This window comes from Poecilia formosa, unplaced genomic scaffold, assembly GCF_000485575.1.
Source record: "Poecilia formosa unplaced genomic scaffold, Poecilia_formosa-5.1.2 Scaffold100, whole genome shotgun sequence".
In the NCBI taxonomy this organism is placed as follows: Eukaryota; Metazoa; Chordata; class Actinopteri; order Cyprinodontiformes; family Poeciliidae; genus Poecilia; species Poecilia formosa.
Genome location: NW_006800039.1, coordinates 941,236 through 957,058, shown reverse-complemented (window position 1 = coordinate 957,058; position 15,823 = coordinate 941,236). Strand labels below are relative to the sequence as shown.

The 15,823-nt window shown below is 37.5% G+C and overlaps 1 protein-coding gene across 2 annotated transcripts in view; it reads right to left on the bottom strand.

The window, feature by feature from the left end:
- Positions 1-15,823, bottom strand: part of dym (dymeclin) — a 48,704-nt gene that overhangs the window by 28,651 nt on the left and 4,230 nt on the right. The window contains exons 3-13 of one of the 2 annotated variants that reach the window (XM_007558925.2): positions 15,659-15,711; positions 15,405-15,498; positions 14,604-14,740; positions 14,224-14,296; positions 11,990-12,115; positions 10,885-11,024; positions 2,548-2,733; positions 2,221-2,399; positions 1,515-1,640; positions 1,256-1,369; positions 1,067-1,161 (exon numbers count right to left, since the gene is read on the bottom strand). In XM_007558925.2, the coding sequence (XP_007558987.1) occupies positions 1,067-1,161; positions 1,256-1,369; positions 1,515-1,640; positions 2,221-2,399; positions 2,548-2,733; positions 10,885-11,024; positions 11,990-12,115; positions 14,224-14,296; positions 14,604-14,740; positions 15,405-15,498; positions 15,659-15,711 (1,323 nt within the window). The remainder of the gene's footprint in view (positions 1-1,066; positions 1,162-1,255; positions 1,370-1,514; positions 1,641-2,220; positions 2,400-2,547; positions 2,734-10,884; positions 11,025-11,989; positions 12,116-14,223; positions 14,297-14,603; positions 14,741-15,404; positions 15,499-15,658; positions 15,712-15,823) is intronic. The other variant, XM_007558926.2, reaches the window with a different exon arrangement.

The window sequence follows — 15,823 nt, the reverse complement described above, 5'->3', positions numbered from 1 at the left end:
GTGTGTGTGTGTGTGTGTGTGTGTGTGTGTGTGTGTGTGTATGTGCTTTGGTTTGGGCTTCATCCTCTTCAGCCTTCTATTGAGGCTCTTTGTACAGAGAACAATGTTATGCAACATTAGGAAAACCAAGGCAGAGACTCGGTAGCCTTTGTCAGGTAACAAATTACATTTTAAGATATTAAATATGTAACTTTTAAAGAATAAATGTGCTTATGTTTGAATTGGCCCTTTGTGGCCATTCTAACATAGTGATTTTTCAGCGATCTGACAGGACCTCCTTGAAAGCCTCCTTGAGTCCTTCAAACATAATTATTGTCATTATGGATAAATAGCTCAATTTATTCCTTGACTGACCATAAAACCTTTTTTTCCAGAAGACATTTAGGTTGTATTCATATCAATAAAACTTTATTTCAGTGTTTTTTTCAACAGCAATTAGTTACATGGGTAAACATCACAGGTAATTGGAGAAGAATCAGCTGCCCATAGCATCCAATCAGCACAATAAGATGGGATTTTCCCAACAACTGCCACTACCTGTATTCTGGCACAGTTGGTAAACTAGGTGGTTAAAATATCACCTAGTTTAGATATTTAAACATGTTTTATTCTCAAATATGGGCACAGTCCTATTTAAAAAAAAAAAAAAAAAGGTTAACGTCAACATTAAATGTTTTCAAGTGGTTATATTGTTGTATAGTCTATGTGTTGGCTTTGCATTCTTATGCAAGTTTAATCATTGAAATAAATCCAACAAAATCTCCAGTCAGTTCTCCAAGTTACACTAGGTTTTAGAACATAAAATCATTTTTCAGATACTGAACTGCTGACCAATGTAAAAAAAAAAATAAAAAAAGTCATATCCTTTTTTAAATATTATTGATTGAAGCATACCCAACTGTGATTTTCCTTAACGTTTAGACCCCTATTTTCTTTTTTAAGCTGTGCTACAGACATAACCTTGCTGCATATGTTAAATTGTAAAAACACCACCACACAACAAGCCAACAAGACATTTTTGTTACAAATGCCATTACACTCCTGATATGGCTCAGTATGCACTTACCTGATGATGCGCTGAGCGGCATACTGATGGAGACTTCGAAACTGGGCTGACATGTTGGCAAGTGCAGCAAGACAATTGGTGTGTAGGTACTTATCCTGACAATGCACACAACACAGCAAAGAACCAGTTTACCAGTTGAGTACTGACTGACCTCCTCAAAAGATGCGTTTGTGTGCGAGTCTGTTTTACCCTCGTCCGTGTCATGTTGAACTGGATGGTGCGAATGACAACCAGGATGAGCAAACTTCCAAGCGAGATCTCTGTCAGTGACCTCTCCGTGTACCATGAAATGTTTTTCAACACCTGAGAGACGACAAGGGGACAGTTGTGACACACGGCTGCTGGAAACTTTATGAATGATTGACTTTAGTGCCAGGAAGTGAAGATTTCGTTTCTTCACTTCCAGACGTGAACTGTGGCATGCACAACAAAGTGTGTGTCTACCTACCACCTCATGGATGGAGCGATTGAAGGCATCGTCCTCCGTAAGAATAAGAAGAATAATAAGGGCCATGTAGACATGGTGGGAATTTCTGTCCTCTACGTGGTAAAGGATCTCGAGGATGGGCAAAACCTGAGAAAACGGGGGGCGGGGAGGGAGATGGAGAAAGAGTTCAATATTTACACATAAAGCTTTGTAAAATTAAGTGGTATAAGGTAGAGTCAGAAAACTGATCAGCTAAAGCTGGGAATATACAGATTTGTTGTCATTGTCAGAAAAAGTGGCTTAAAAACTTCAAAATAAATGGCTAATTTCTTGTAACAATATAAAGTCACGCTGAATATTTATTTTTAGAAAATTACAAACAATTTGGGAACGTCAATGGAGAAAGAAAATCCCAACGTTGGATCAAATATCGTGTTTGCAAAGACTGTATACTGAAATAACTGGCACTGGTTCCTACCGACAGAAAGAGCACCATCTGTCACTGCGCACACCTATGCCTGTTTACTGAACCGTAGTGTTTGGTCATAAATCAAACAATATCGCTTCTATACCAGCCTGAATGGATAAAAAGAAAAATTACAAAGGCACTCAATGACACTAAAATAGATTTTTTTTAACCACGGCTGTTCCTTCCACCTTCCTGAAAATATCTAACTGTGGGAATATCGATAGAAAAAGAGGAGCTTTACAGCCTCCCCCCACCCACCAGATTGTCCATGTCAGTTCTTGACAGGATGTACGTCCTCATGTTGGCGTTCTGGTGGAGCAGGGTGTAGAGCAGCAGAGTGGCCTGGTCGGAGCGCTGCTGCTCACACAGAGCGGTGTACAGGCTGTTGAAATTGATCTGGAAAGTGTGAGGTGGCTCCACAGGCAGGGACGATGTGTCTACAGGAGGAAGGGTAAATATTGCGAGGATTACTACCAACACTGTTTTATTGCCATCTGGCACAAGTCACACGAGTGCTGTGTATAAGAGTTTTGAAGCTATACAGCAGAACGTAGCGAATACCTTGGTCTTTCGTACAGTCATTACCTTGTGTATTTCTGAAACAAGTGATAGCCTGGCGGAAGGGGTTGGGCCAGTCGGGCCCGTCTGTTAGATTGGCCAATACCAGCAGCAGCAGGAGGCTCTGATTGGATAAAGGTAAAAGATTGTTGTCCTGGTCTATCCCAGCTCTACTACCAGCTCCACCAAGAGTGAAGACACTCCACAGACCACCTAGAGAGAAAGAGCACAAGTAGCACCAAGAAATATTTACCAATATTTACAAGATGCAAACATTCACACAAAGTTTGATTTTTAGGATATACTGAACCATTTGAAAGAATTATATCGTACTGTAATGCTTTAATTTCATAAAATAGAGAATTAATTTCATTTGATAGAAGAGGAGCTTCAAAAAACAAACCGTTTTTGGTGAAAAACAGAGACACAAGTCAAAGCTAAAAAGTGAAAAGAGGCTTTAGGTTTATTTAGGCTTCTTGAAATCACTTGTTGACTAGAACTGACTGATTTTTTTAGCGTATGCAGGTCCAACCAGCTATTGAGAAACCCCCAAGTTTGATCCTTTTATTTTTGATCCATAAACGTATCAAACCTAATTGCTAACAGGGTGTTCAAACCAGGACACTCTTTGGTGCAGAATTTATTACTGCAATAACACTCAAAGATGGCCATTTTCAGTATCGGTACAGAGTTTAGCATAATGCCAGAGAAAAGGTTAAACACAAGAAATTGGTTAGCTTTTTCTAAGAAAACTATAGGTTTCCCCAAAATATACATAAATCCAGGATGCTCACAACAGGAAGACTAGAAAAAATATTTTGAATGAATAATTAGGGAAGCTTATCAGTGCAAATCTACCTGGTAACCTATCAGGTAAGCCATCGGCCAAATGGAAATGTGTCAACTTGATGTCCTAAAAACCATCCTTGAATTTCAACATACTAAACTGGGAGCTTTCTGTTTTTGGAATAATGAAAAAGGCCAGCTATTGTAGAGAGCAAGATTCTTTATTCTGACATTTTCTCCATTTTACAAACAAGTGCCACCTTACCTCCAACAGAGTGAAGGTTCTGATGAAGATGATGTCAAAAGTCAAATCGAAAAGAATGAAGATGGTAAATAGTTTACAGTCAGCTGACATTAAGAAGACTGTTTAAGATCTTAAAGGATCTCTTTGTGAGACAAGCGGATAGGGGGGAACCAGGCTGAAATTGTTCATAAAGTCTTTTGTCAACAAACTGGATATGAACCTAAGATGGGATTATTTTTTTTAAATGTTCACTACTGGCTTCTCATTGTCAATTAGGACACTGGTGGGCTTTAGTCAAATATTTAGATCACTTTTTTACTTCTCCTGCTGGATTTTAACAGCAAAACTTTTTTTAAGGACCAATAAGACGTAACAGATCCAACTTTGTTCACAACTTAGTTGAAGTCTTTTTACACACCTGACTTCAAGCAGGATTGTAAGCAGTTACAGTACAGTGATGTGATCCAGTAAAAATACCCACAACTACTTTTTTAATAGAACAGCTTTTTAGTGCTTGGTATTTTCAAACACGACTAAAGCTCTTTTCACGAACGTTTCCACATTATGGCTGTAAATACAAGCCACTTGTTAAAATGCCTCTGCTTTTCATAAGTCAATCTTTCAACAAGGTCATGTCCTCCAATAATACCTGCTGACATAAATGACACTGGCATTGCAGGTTCTCTAAGTGGGAACAGCCATGCTGGTTTTAGCTACTTACACCTACTCACCCAATACTCTCTCATAAACTCTCTTGGTAGCTCAGATGTGTGACAACAACAGGACTTTAAGGCCCTTTATGCAAGTTACACTGAAATATCAAGAAGACATCTCTATATGTGAAACGGGCTTGAAATAAATTTTCAGACATTAAACTAAAACCTCTAAATGTATGAGCAAAGAGAAAAAGAATAAATAAAAAATTAAAAATTGGATAAATATTATATTGCTCAAAATATTTGGTGCAACTCTGTTATCATATTTGCCATTGGTTTCTATTAAACAGCTTAGACCAAGACATTAATATTCATCTGGAGTCATGCTTCTTTCCACATGACAAAATCCAGTTCAATATTTACTCTTGTTTGGTTTTGCCTGAGGGAAATCTGTCACTTGAGCTGCTAAACGACCTATTTCCCTCAGTGCTAAGTCATAAATTGTGCCAGCGTTGTAGCAGAGTAGAGTGCATGCAGGAAGTTTATAGATATGAAACTTTACACCTGAGAGCATCAGGTGTGAAGGAGTAAAGGTGCAACCACACATGTAAATAATGAGATGAAAATCTCCCTAAAAATTACGTCAAAAGCAGTGAAGGCTGCTAGAAATAAGTGTCTTTTGTCACATTATTATTATGACTTTCCCAAAGGACTATTTGCACTAGGACTGACGTAATCACAGCAAAAGGAGGCACAATGAAGTCACACGGATCATTTCACAGCATCTGAAATTTGAAACAGCATAGACAGTGCCTCAACAAAGAAACTGGAACTGCGGGACACACCGAGGGTGAGGATATTTGTTCTGCTGTGGGATCAGAGACACAGACGTCAGAATTTGTTGCAGAGTCACCAAAGCGCTGGCTGACCCTTTCAGGCATTACAAGAAGCATGAGAAACATGAACACCAACGTACACAGATGACTGTCTCTGGCTCCAGCAAGTCTACCTCAACTGCCTGCACGACCAAACAGCATAGAACCAGTGACCGAGTGTTATAGATCAAGCTACTGAGCCTGAGACAAAGACAAGAGGACTTGGTGCCATCTAGAGCTGAAAGCTGGAAAAATCAGAACACCTATCTGTGTAAATTACTAAATGCACACATGGACGTATAATACTTGACCTAATTTATTTGCCAACGTGCTATAACAACCTTCAAAGTGATTTTATGTGAATGCAATTCTCGTGACAAGGGAAAGAATTTCCTATCACATCTGGGCAAAAGGACGACTAATCTTTCTTCTGACCAGAAACAGGAGTGAGAGAAAGGGAAAAGGTGATCCAATGAGAGTTTGGATGGAGTCCTGTTCATTAGATCTCTGGCACCAGAGTGACTGGGCCAGCGGTGTCAGGGAGCCCAGTCTGGCGGCCATGCTTCCTGCACACACACACACTTTATTTCACCTTTGTGGGTGCTGTTTTGTTATCCATCTGGCTTGGTGCCCTCTCCCCGTCTGCCTGCCCGGCACATGAACTAAATAAGGTTATAAAGCTGAGGCTGTAGGATTGCATACAGGAGGAGAGAGAAGTCAGGAAAAGAGAAGTAGTGGTACGATGGACGTCAGAGCTTGGGAGTATTGACGACAACTTATGATGAGACAAAAACTAAACAAAAAACAGAATACTGTTGGCATGGAATGTTCAAATTTTGGTTCTTGTCACCATTTCAACATATGAAATTTAGCATCTGCAAATGACAGCAAAACGTTTTAGGTACAATGCATTCAAAGTCAAATTACCACTTATGTATGTCCTTTATGCTTCCAGCTGATATACAGCTCAGTGATCAATATCTTAAAGCTTAATAAATCTCAATATCATTAACACTGACATGTTTTTTAATCTTGTGCAGACTTTATATCGAGGTAAACCAAGGTTTTAAAAGTTGAAGGTTTTGAATCTGCTAAAACATTTTGTAAAGCTGATGTTCATCAAGGTTTTAAAGCTCTTTTAGGCTACTGTTTGATTAGAAAGAGGTCATATTAGTTAACTGTTTACAAGCGGTTAATCAGCCAGCAGCAGGTTGACCGCTGGAGCTGATAATCTGACTTAACAAACTTGTACGTTACAGCTTGGTCTTCTTGTGTTACTGAACAGGGCAGAGCGTTATTCACAAAAAAGTCTAGACAAAAATATGAAATATAACTGGTGTTTTTAAGTTTTTGCTTTAGTCAACATCCAAATTATTACAGTGTATACATATGGTAATAGATACACTTAAGTCCAAATTCATTCATAACCAAGTAGATTTAGCTTTAAAGTACTCTTTAAATACAATTTAAATTTATCTCATCTGACTTTCAATTATGCTAAAGTTCTGGAGTAGCCAGAGTCTCCACTTGAGAGCTATATGTTAGAGTGATTTCCAGGAGATCTTCCAACCTCAAGCACCTGGAATTCAAAGGAAAGTCATCAAAATACCACTGAAAACATGCAAAATGCTCGTCAGCAAGAAGACAAAATGTAAACGTAAATATACAGGGTTTCCCACAGTCTATTATAAGCCTTGCAGCCCGCCATGCTTTACTAGCCCCCCGCCAGGCTAAGTGTTGCTTGTTTATGTTTCTAGGAGAAAAAAAAATAATAATAATAATAATAGGGGTTTTTTTTAAAAGCCGGGCTGCAAGCGTCTCTTTTGCTCTTAGCATTTCACTAGCAGAGCAGATTTATTCCTAAAGGATAGGTTTATAAAATAGATAGGTTTATAGTTTATGCATTTAAACCCGACTGCGAGCGGACCAATCACACAGCTGGCGCCTCTGCGCTTTGCCTCGCGCGCTGCCGCTGCTTTAGCTCAGGGCGGATCGCGCGCGCCTCCTTTCACTCAAACTGGACACAGGCTGACCTGTATGGATATTTACATCAACTTACTGTGAGGAATTATGATCCTTTGGAAAACTCTAGGTAAGAGTTTAAAACCCGCCGCTTTAGCTCTGGTTGTGCAGCTCCATGTGAACTGCAGGAATAACTTGTAGCGAATTCAGAGGTCGCGTTGTGGAGTGGTGAGAATGATTTATCTTTGTGAACGAACAATTATATGCGAGAAAATTATTTCTCATTATAAAATGAGAAATAAAACATCATCAGTCAGCACACACTATAAAACACACAGAGTTCATCTGCCACTAAAACAACTCGTAGCAGGCGTTTCTATGACGGACTGGAAAAATAAAACCAGAGTTCTTTTTACTCCGACTGAAAATCGGCTCGTTCTAAAGGTTGAAAAACTATTTTATTTTCAATACTTTAAGAAAAACCAAAAACAGATTCCATAATCTGTTTTTCGCGCTGCCCATCGTGTGGCTCTGTGTCTGTCTTCGCTGTAAAGTTCATGTCTGTGGTCCCGGTTGGCCGGAGCGTTTGTGGATAACGACCAGCGCTAACCTCATCATGCAGGTTCAGCCCGGTGAGGAGCTTTCGCGCTCTCCTCTGAGTCACGTATCACGCTGATTTTATATTATTTTATTATTATTAGTATTATTTTTCCGGTTACACGATGCATCAAACCATATCAAATTAACTACTTTGAGTTAATATGCGTGGCCGCACAGAGATCTGAGAAACTCGTCCCATAAACTCGACCAACCAGAATAGTTTCTCTGACGCTTATTAAAACTCAACAGACACAAAATGAAAGAGCTACTGAAGCCACATTAGCAGCATTGAATTAAATCTCCCGTTTGTTGCGCATGTCTGCGCAGTGCAGCGGATTGCCTCATCATGCAGAGCCGGTCCAAGGCTGTTTGAGGCCTTGAGCAGAATTTGATTTAGGGGCCCCTTTTGTTGCTAAAGATATCAGCACCTCTAAAAGCTCAACAGTCATTGTGTCCAAATTAAAGTTTTATGTAATCTCCTCGTGACTGTAGAAAACCTTTACTCTTATTAAACAACCAAACCTAAATCCAAATCTCCCATCTAAATGTTAGTGAAAATATTTCTATTACGTGCCATTTATAAAAATTATTTCAGTTCAAATTAAGCAGACACAAATATTGGTAATATTTACTCAATGTCTGTTTTTTTTTTCTGTTGCAGTTATTTAAATAAAATAAGTCCACAACAAAATCTTGGACAAAATGAACACAACAGTAAAAATAAATTAGGGTTGGAACAGATTAGCAAGACATTAAACTGTGCTGCAATACAGGCAGAGGAGTGAATTTCTGGTGGACAAACACAATGTACCAATTCTTTACTTGCATAACAGTAAGAGAAACAGAACATCAGAGCTTCAGGCCAAAGTCTTGGCCAAGCATGAGGAGAAGAAACACACACACACATATTCCAGAGATGCAACGATTATCCCAAACAGCATGCTCTCTACTGCTGACAAATTCTTTTGGGTATCAGATATTTAAATGCAAAAAAAACACTTGTTAAAGAGAAAGAACAAAATCCAAACACATCTCATCAATCCACAGTCTTATAATTGATGCCAAACAAATCAAATCTTAACACAATGACATCCGGGGAAAAAAAAAAAACAACCTTAATGATATTTTAAAATATAATCCGATTGACAAATAAATACACACACAATCAATATAAGAAGTGTGATTTTGTGGATCTGTTGCGAACTATTCATTTAGAGGGAAAATGGCTTCATAAACATTTTGCATGGAGTTTGATCAGAAGTGACACTGATGTGTTTGTTAGTGTATTTGTAATTCTGTGAAAACCTTCTCACCCATTTTAGACAGTAATGCGGGACATTTGACTCATCTTTTGTTGTCTAGACTGAAATATCCGAGAGGTTTCCAAGACACTGACATCTCTGCCTTTCAGCAAGAAGCAACAAACACACTCCATCAACACTACTGATGGATTCCTTTAGAATTAAGTGCAGACATTCAAAACCAACCAAAAGATGAGGTGTAAGAACCTTTTGTAATGCTCAAGGCTTTTAGTCTCAAATGATATTTCAAATAAAAAAAAAAGACATGTAACTTGGTTATGCTTTTGGTTTTATTTCCTATTACCACTGATTAGCATGCCAGTGACAAAAGAAGTGAAATTAATTTTAAAAAATTCTGAGTTGTCATTAGGGTTCAAGGATCTAGTTGTATATGCCAAGAGGCATGTAGAAAACCTTATAAAAGACAAAATATTACATTTTTATTTACATTTTTGGTATAGTGCAGTTTTTTAAAATAATTTCTATTGATTATTTATGTACATACAACATTAAGTCCAGAATTATTCAAATCCCTGGCAAGTGTAGATATAAAGCAGTCTTTTGCATTTATAGCACGTTTCTTCTGAACAGCAGTAATATTAACATTTTCTAAATCTCGACCTAAATCAAAGGAGAAAGTAAAACATTTGGGGGATGGCAAAGAGCCCTTCCAGTCTCTAAACCTTGGAGATCTTCAACAAAGGTAAATTATCACAAAACAAGCAGAAACATGCCTCAGTATATTAAGAAAAGAATTGGAGAAAATTTCCATCTCTAAATCTGCAAAGCTAGTGGAAGACTTTCAGCTGTGATGGCAGCAAAAATAACAAACATGCCACACCTTTTAGATAGTTATTTGGAAAGGGGAAAAAAGATCCACTTGCATCCAAAATAAATAAAAAAAATTTAATAAAAAACATCATATAAAATCCCCCCAAAACGCCCTTTGTGCCTGCTTCATAAATAGTATTTTTACACTGTAAAAACATACAACAGTGACTCATTATAGTCACATGGGAAAACATCCATTTGTTGTAGATTTTCCACATCTCCTGATGCTTTTAATCATTTGACACAGAGAAAGAAAACAAGTGTTGTTTCTGAGCTTTAGGCATAAAAGAGTTTGTGTCTTTGTCGGCCTCTGTGTGTGTGCATAAGGGAGGCGTCTGCAGACAGACGGGCTCTAGGGGATTACAGAACAGGACGGGGGACCATAACTCATCAAGCCGATCAACTGGCCACAGACAGACAGGCTGGGCTGAATGGTGATTGCTCACTGATAGGAATCTGCAACCAACAACCAACAAAGAGCATATATCCGTGGGGGAAACCCTGCCCTAATCTCACATTCAGACAAACATTCAATACACACACAGACCTTTTCAAGCAGACTGAAATACTCAAGCTATGCTTATTCTTGACTCATCACTCTCATCCACATAAATCAGATTTCTCTGGCTCTTTGGTTACAAGCAGAAATAAGAACTCAATTTAATTTACACTCCAGCTTTTGCCTTAGCAAATTAACAATTAATGCCAGATATGTGATTATGCTTATGTAAGCACCCAGCATGTGACCCCAATGTCTTCTTGGAACATGTTTTAGGCCTGCAGGAGCCAAAAACTAATTTACAAGAAACAGCTTGAAAACGAAAAAAAAAAAAAAAAATCATAATTAAATTGACTATTATTTTCCTTTTTAGGTCATAGACCACAGATTTAGAAGGAGAACAAAACTAAGACTACTAGAAAAAAAAATTGCAATAAAAAAACTTAATGATAAGATCTAAACTGAAACCTTGCATTATTTAAAAATGGTTACATCATCAGTCTAAAACCTTATTCCTTTGTAAACCTGGATGTGCACTAAGTTATGAATGAAAAAATGCCTCAAATGTTTTGTTTCGGAGCACTTCTATTACTTATGACTGTGTACATACTTGCCACCCCAGACGCCAGCCCATAAAGAAGGCCACCTTCAGCTTTCGGCTCAAAGATGTGGGCTGCAGGAGGAGGACACTTCTCCTGCCTGATGAAGTTATATAGCAAGGTCTTCACCAGTCGACTAGTCAGCTCCAAGCTACGGGAATGAGAAGGAAACAGGTTAAATCAGTAATGCGTCATGCTGCATTTTAACCAAAAAAATACAAAATTTTTTGAAAAATGTTATATTTTTAGAAAACGTTGCATCATCTAACATTGCAACATTTTTGGAAATACAAACCTTGGGATATGTCTATACCAGCCTGACAATAAATGTTTGAGTTTTCAAATCTTTTGACAAATTCTCTTAAATTTTGGTCTGGATTTTGACTTGACCTTTGGGCACCAGAGGTGATTGATTACTAAGTGTTAATTAGGTGACGTCTGAAAGTAATTGACTGCAATGGATTTTATTTTGGGACATTAGATGTAATCTGGCTAATTGCATGTGTAAGTCAGGCTGTTGAGATTTCCATTTTCAAAGTCAAGTTTTATTTTCATTTCTGCTTTGGGGTCAATTTTTTTTTGTCCTTCACATCAAATTCCAATAAAATAAATAAAAGTTTGTGTCTAATAAAGTTCAAGGAACATGAATACCTTAACTATGAATTACAATAATTTACATCCTTCTTAAGCAGCTGGCCAGGGTCCAACTTCCTCAGCACATAAGTATTTAAAAAAAAAATCAGAAAATAAATGATATCTTTCAGAAAATGTCCAGTTGTCCGAATAAATGTTATTTTTGGACCACGTGTCTAGACCTTTAAACATTGTTTTATTGTGTATAACAGATCTACCGAGATCTCTAGCTATTTCCAAGTACAAGATAGTTTTAACACTATTTGTTCTTACATTGACTGTGCTGCATGATCAATTTAGAGGAATCTAAACAAATATGAAATGCAATAAAGAAGAGCATACAGACTGTAGGCTGCACGCCTCCTCCAGACCCAAAACAGAGACTCTTTTTTTATTATCAGCTTCATTCAACCTTTGCGTAAACATTGGGTTCAGAGTCAAGTTAACAATACTTTACAGTAAAACAATGAATGCACTTCTCACCATCGTCCCTTCATGATGTGCTGGTATATTAATCCATCTCGGAGGATGTCTTTGTGGAAGAGTTGATAGGAGAAGAATATCAGTAACGTTGTCACTGCTTCAAACAGGATGCTGTAGGTGATGTCGCTGCAGGATTAGGAGCACAGAGTTTCGGGGATGATTACCATTCGCAAAAATCACCTGGTTAGTGGAATCATCTGGTATTAAGCTTTGCAGACAACAGTCAGCCCTGACACTTGAGTGGTTGACAGGAGACTTAGATTTCTTTTTCAAATCGCTGAGCAAACCATATGTAATCTCCACCTGATCGCTATAACACTCTTTAGTGTTGAAGTTGTTACTGAAGGAAGATGAGTGAAAGCTATTTTCAGTGCCAAAGTAAAGTTGGAGAATGCCAAAACCTATTTAAAAGGAAACTGAATGGCTGACAGGACATCCGTATGTGTCTGCTTTACAGAGGTTTCACACAGCTGGCAAAGGTGCAAATTGACCTGGAGCCATCTTAGGAAGACACCAGCGGACTGAATATCTGAAAGAAAAGTTGCTGTTTTATTCTTTTGAGCTTTCAGATTCTGTCAACTACTTAACATGCTACATTTAGAAATATTTGCAAGCCTTTTGGAAATCTCAGAGTTAAGATGAGACTCTACATTCTGAAGGAATATTTGCATTTAGTTGTGCTAACTGTGCTAATTATGTTAATAGCAAATATAAAAGCGTAAAAGTCAATTTAAACTTTTAACTCCACATAATTCAACAAAAATGAGCTCTTCACAACCAAACAAGAAAATGATGCTTGCATCCAAAAAACGAAATGAAGTAAGAAAAACATTTCTCTTATCAAATGAGAACATCAAACACATATAAATAGGAAAGTTGTCAAAATTTAAAAATAAATAAAGTAGTTCTTGAACTTAAAGACCTGACAAACTTCTAAATAGTCTGCTTGAACAAAATATTGTTTTTAAATATAAACTTTATGCTTATATGTTCCTCCATTACACTGCATTTTCTTCCATTGACTAAGCAATAATTTACAGGGAACCCACCAGTAAATGGATAATTAAAAGTTATTTTTTGTACTGATCAATAAGCCAGAATTTGATCAACTGTTTCTGCTTGCTCTGTATTAGACTGAAAAAAAAAAGAGCCAACCATCTCTCATGTGAAACAATGACACAAAAGGTGCAGAAGTCTGCTGGAGATTTGGACAGACTACACCAAAAGAATGGCCCGATTCCCAAAGCAGCAGCACGTGCGGAGGAAATGGGCTGACAGCCACAAAGTGGCGAAGGGAAGAAAAACAGGGAGCCTTTAAGCTTGAAACAATGAATAATGTTGGAATGCTGAATGCATTTATACAAGAGCCAGGTTTTGATGTCCAAAGACAACTGAAAGAAAAAAATAATAGTGAATAAGAGGCATTGAAAAGAAATGAGTTAGACAGAAGACAATGTCAAAATTGACCCAGTACAGACATGAGATTAGAAAAAAAGTGGACATTGCAGTATTGAGGAAATACCAAATGTCGGCCAGTTTGTGTGAACTGGTTTGCCATGGCTAACAAGCCCCTGTGGAGAGCAAAGGAGATGTGCACAGAGCTGTAGTCTCCCTGTATGTCTTGTAGACTGTCAGTCAAATAATTCACCCATTGATGAGCCACCCACTCACTGAAATATTCCCTCATTAATTCAGAGAGTTAGTGTGTGCTCTGCCCAGTGGGAGTAAAGGCTGATTTTATTTTTCAAACATTATGTTCTCTTCTCTCCCACTCACTGGAAACGTTCATGAACTTTCACTTCAAGCTTTTTCGCTGCACCTCTACATCACTTTCTCTTTGCCTTCAGATGTTTCTCACATATAATTTCCTTTTCTTTTTATTTCACAATTTATCTTGTTCCCATCTTTTACCTCTAGCTTGCTGGTGCAAAGCCTGCATGAACAACAATGGTTTTTATTTTTCTTAGGCTATAAGAAGTGAAAGATCAAGGACAGGACTAAAGACACATCAGTGACAAAAAAGAATTATTACTAGTTTAAAGAGAAATTTTCAAAATACTTCTACAGTCGCACCTCAAACTTACCATTTAAAGTTACAAATCTGTTAATGATAATTATCTAAAAGGGATACTTCAGAGCACTAGAGGATACTGTCACTTATAATTATAAAGTATGCAATAAAGACAAATGTTTCTCCGACACTTACATCCTCACATGCTCGATTATATACTTACAGCAGGGGCACTTCAACAGTCAGGTGAACGAGATTCAACAACAGCTCCTCCAGGAGGTCCTCGCTCCCGGCTTCTAAAACAATAATTTCTAATTAAATAACTACTTAAATCAAACCACCATATGAAGCAATAGAGGGAACACATGCACATCTGAGTTTTTGTTCAACATAAATCCCAGTGAACAAAATTCCCTTAAGAATGTTTAAATGCAACTGAATGTAAAAAAAAATATTCAGTTATGTTATTGATTCATAAATCAATACATTCTTTGATTCATAATCACTGCTTTCCTTAGATTGTTATAACAATATAGCTTAAACTAATACTTTTTTTTTTAAATCGTTATCTCCCCATCTACAGCTCAGTCTGATGGAGCTCACCTCCACAGGAGCCTGGCGCCCTCTCCTGGAAGGAGAACTGTTGCAGCAGCTCCTCCTCACTCATCTCTCTGATGAAAACCTTCACCAGGCAGCGAATCATGAACAGTGCATTATGCGCCTGCCAGATGAATAATTGACTGTGGCAGAAAGACAAAACAAAGACGAATCACAATATTCTGCAGTTCATTTTATCCATATATTTATTTAATACTTAAGTTTAAGCAGAGAAATTTTGCATCAGGATGAGGAAAAACAGGCAACAGGAGTGACATGAGCGAGAATCAAACAGACTGTCCATGAGTCTGTTTGCCCTGTTCCTAACGGGTCTGTAGCGCCTGCTAGAGGGCAGCAGGATAAACAGGTGGTATGTGGGATAAAATGATTAACACAAAGTTTATTTCAACAAAGCTAATAAGTCAAAACACAGATGTTGCACAGATGTTCACATAAAACATAGATAATGAAAAATGTAAAAGGAGTGGAACAGAAATGATCTAAAAGACAGACTGAAACTGAACCAGTTTTCTTGCTATAGTCCACAATTTACAGTTGCTTCAAAAAGAATTTGAGGAAGATAAGAATAAAAAGCTTAAGCTTTAAGTTACCTTAAGCTTTAAATTACTTAGGCATCAATAATCCACATAAAAATGGTGCTTGGTTAGTAACTGTGGAGTTTTTATACACAATATTAGCACTTTTCTCATAGAAAACAACAATGGTGTTCTTATTCCCTGTTATCTTTAAAGCAATGAGACAAGTTTCTTTTTTCTTTTCTTTACTCAGACATGCTCTCATACTCACTCCTGGCATTCTGTAGAAATTTTCAGCTCCTTGGTTCTGCCCAGAAAAACTCTCACAAGAGCACCAAAGTTTCCTGTCCTGGGATTGTTTTGAACTGAAGAAAAAAAATTATATTATATATATATATATATACACACCATAAAAATTTTTATCACAAAATTACTTTGCAGTAGTACACAAAGATGAAAATCATATAAATTGTTCATTTTATCAGCAAAAAAAAAATGCAACTGTGAGGTAAACATCCAACATACTGAGAGTCTTGGCCAGTGGGACGACAGCCTCTTCAAGTAACTTCGAGTCTCCACTGTGAAATTTAAAAACGAAGAAGAAAAAAAAGATTTTATTAAAGCTAGACTCTGTTAGAGCATAATATTTTACAAAGGTTACATCCTGAACACTTTTCTTTCTGAAATAAA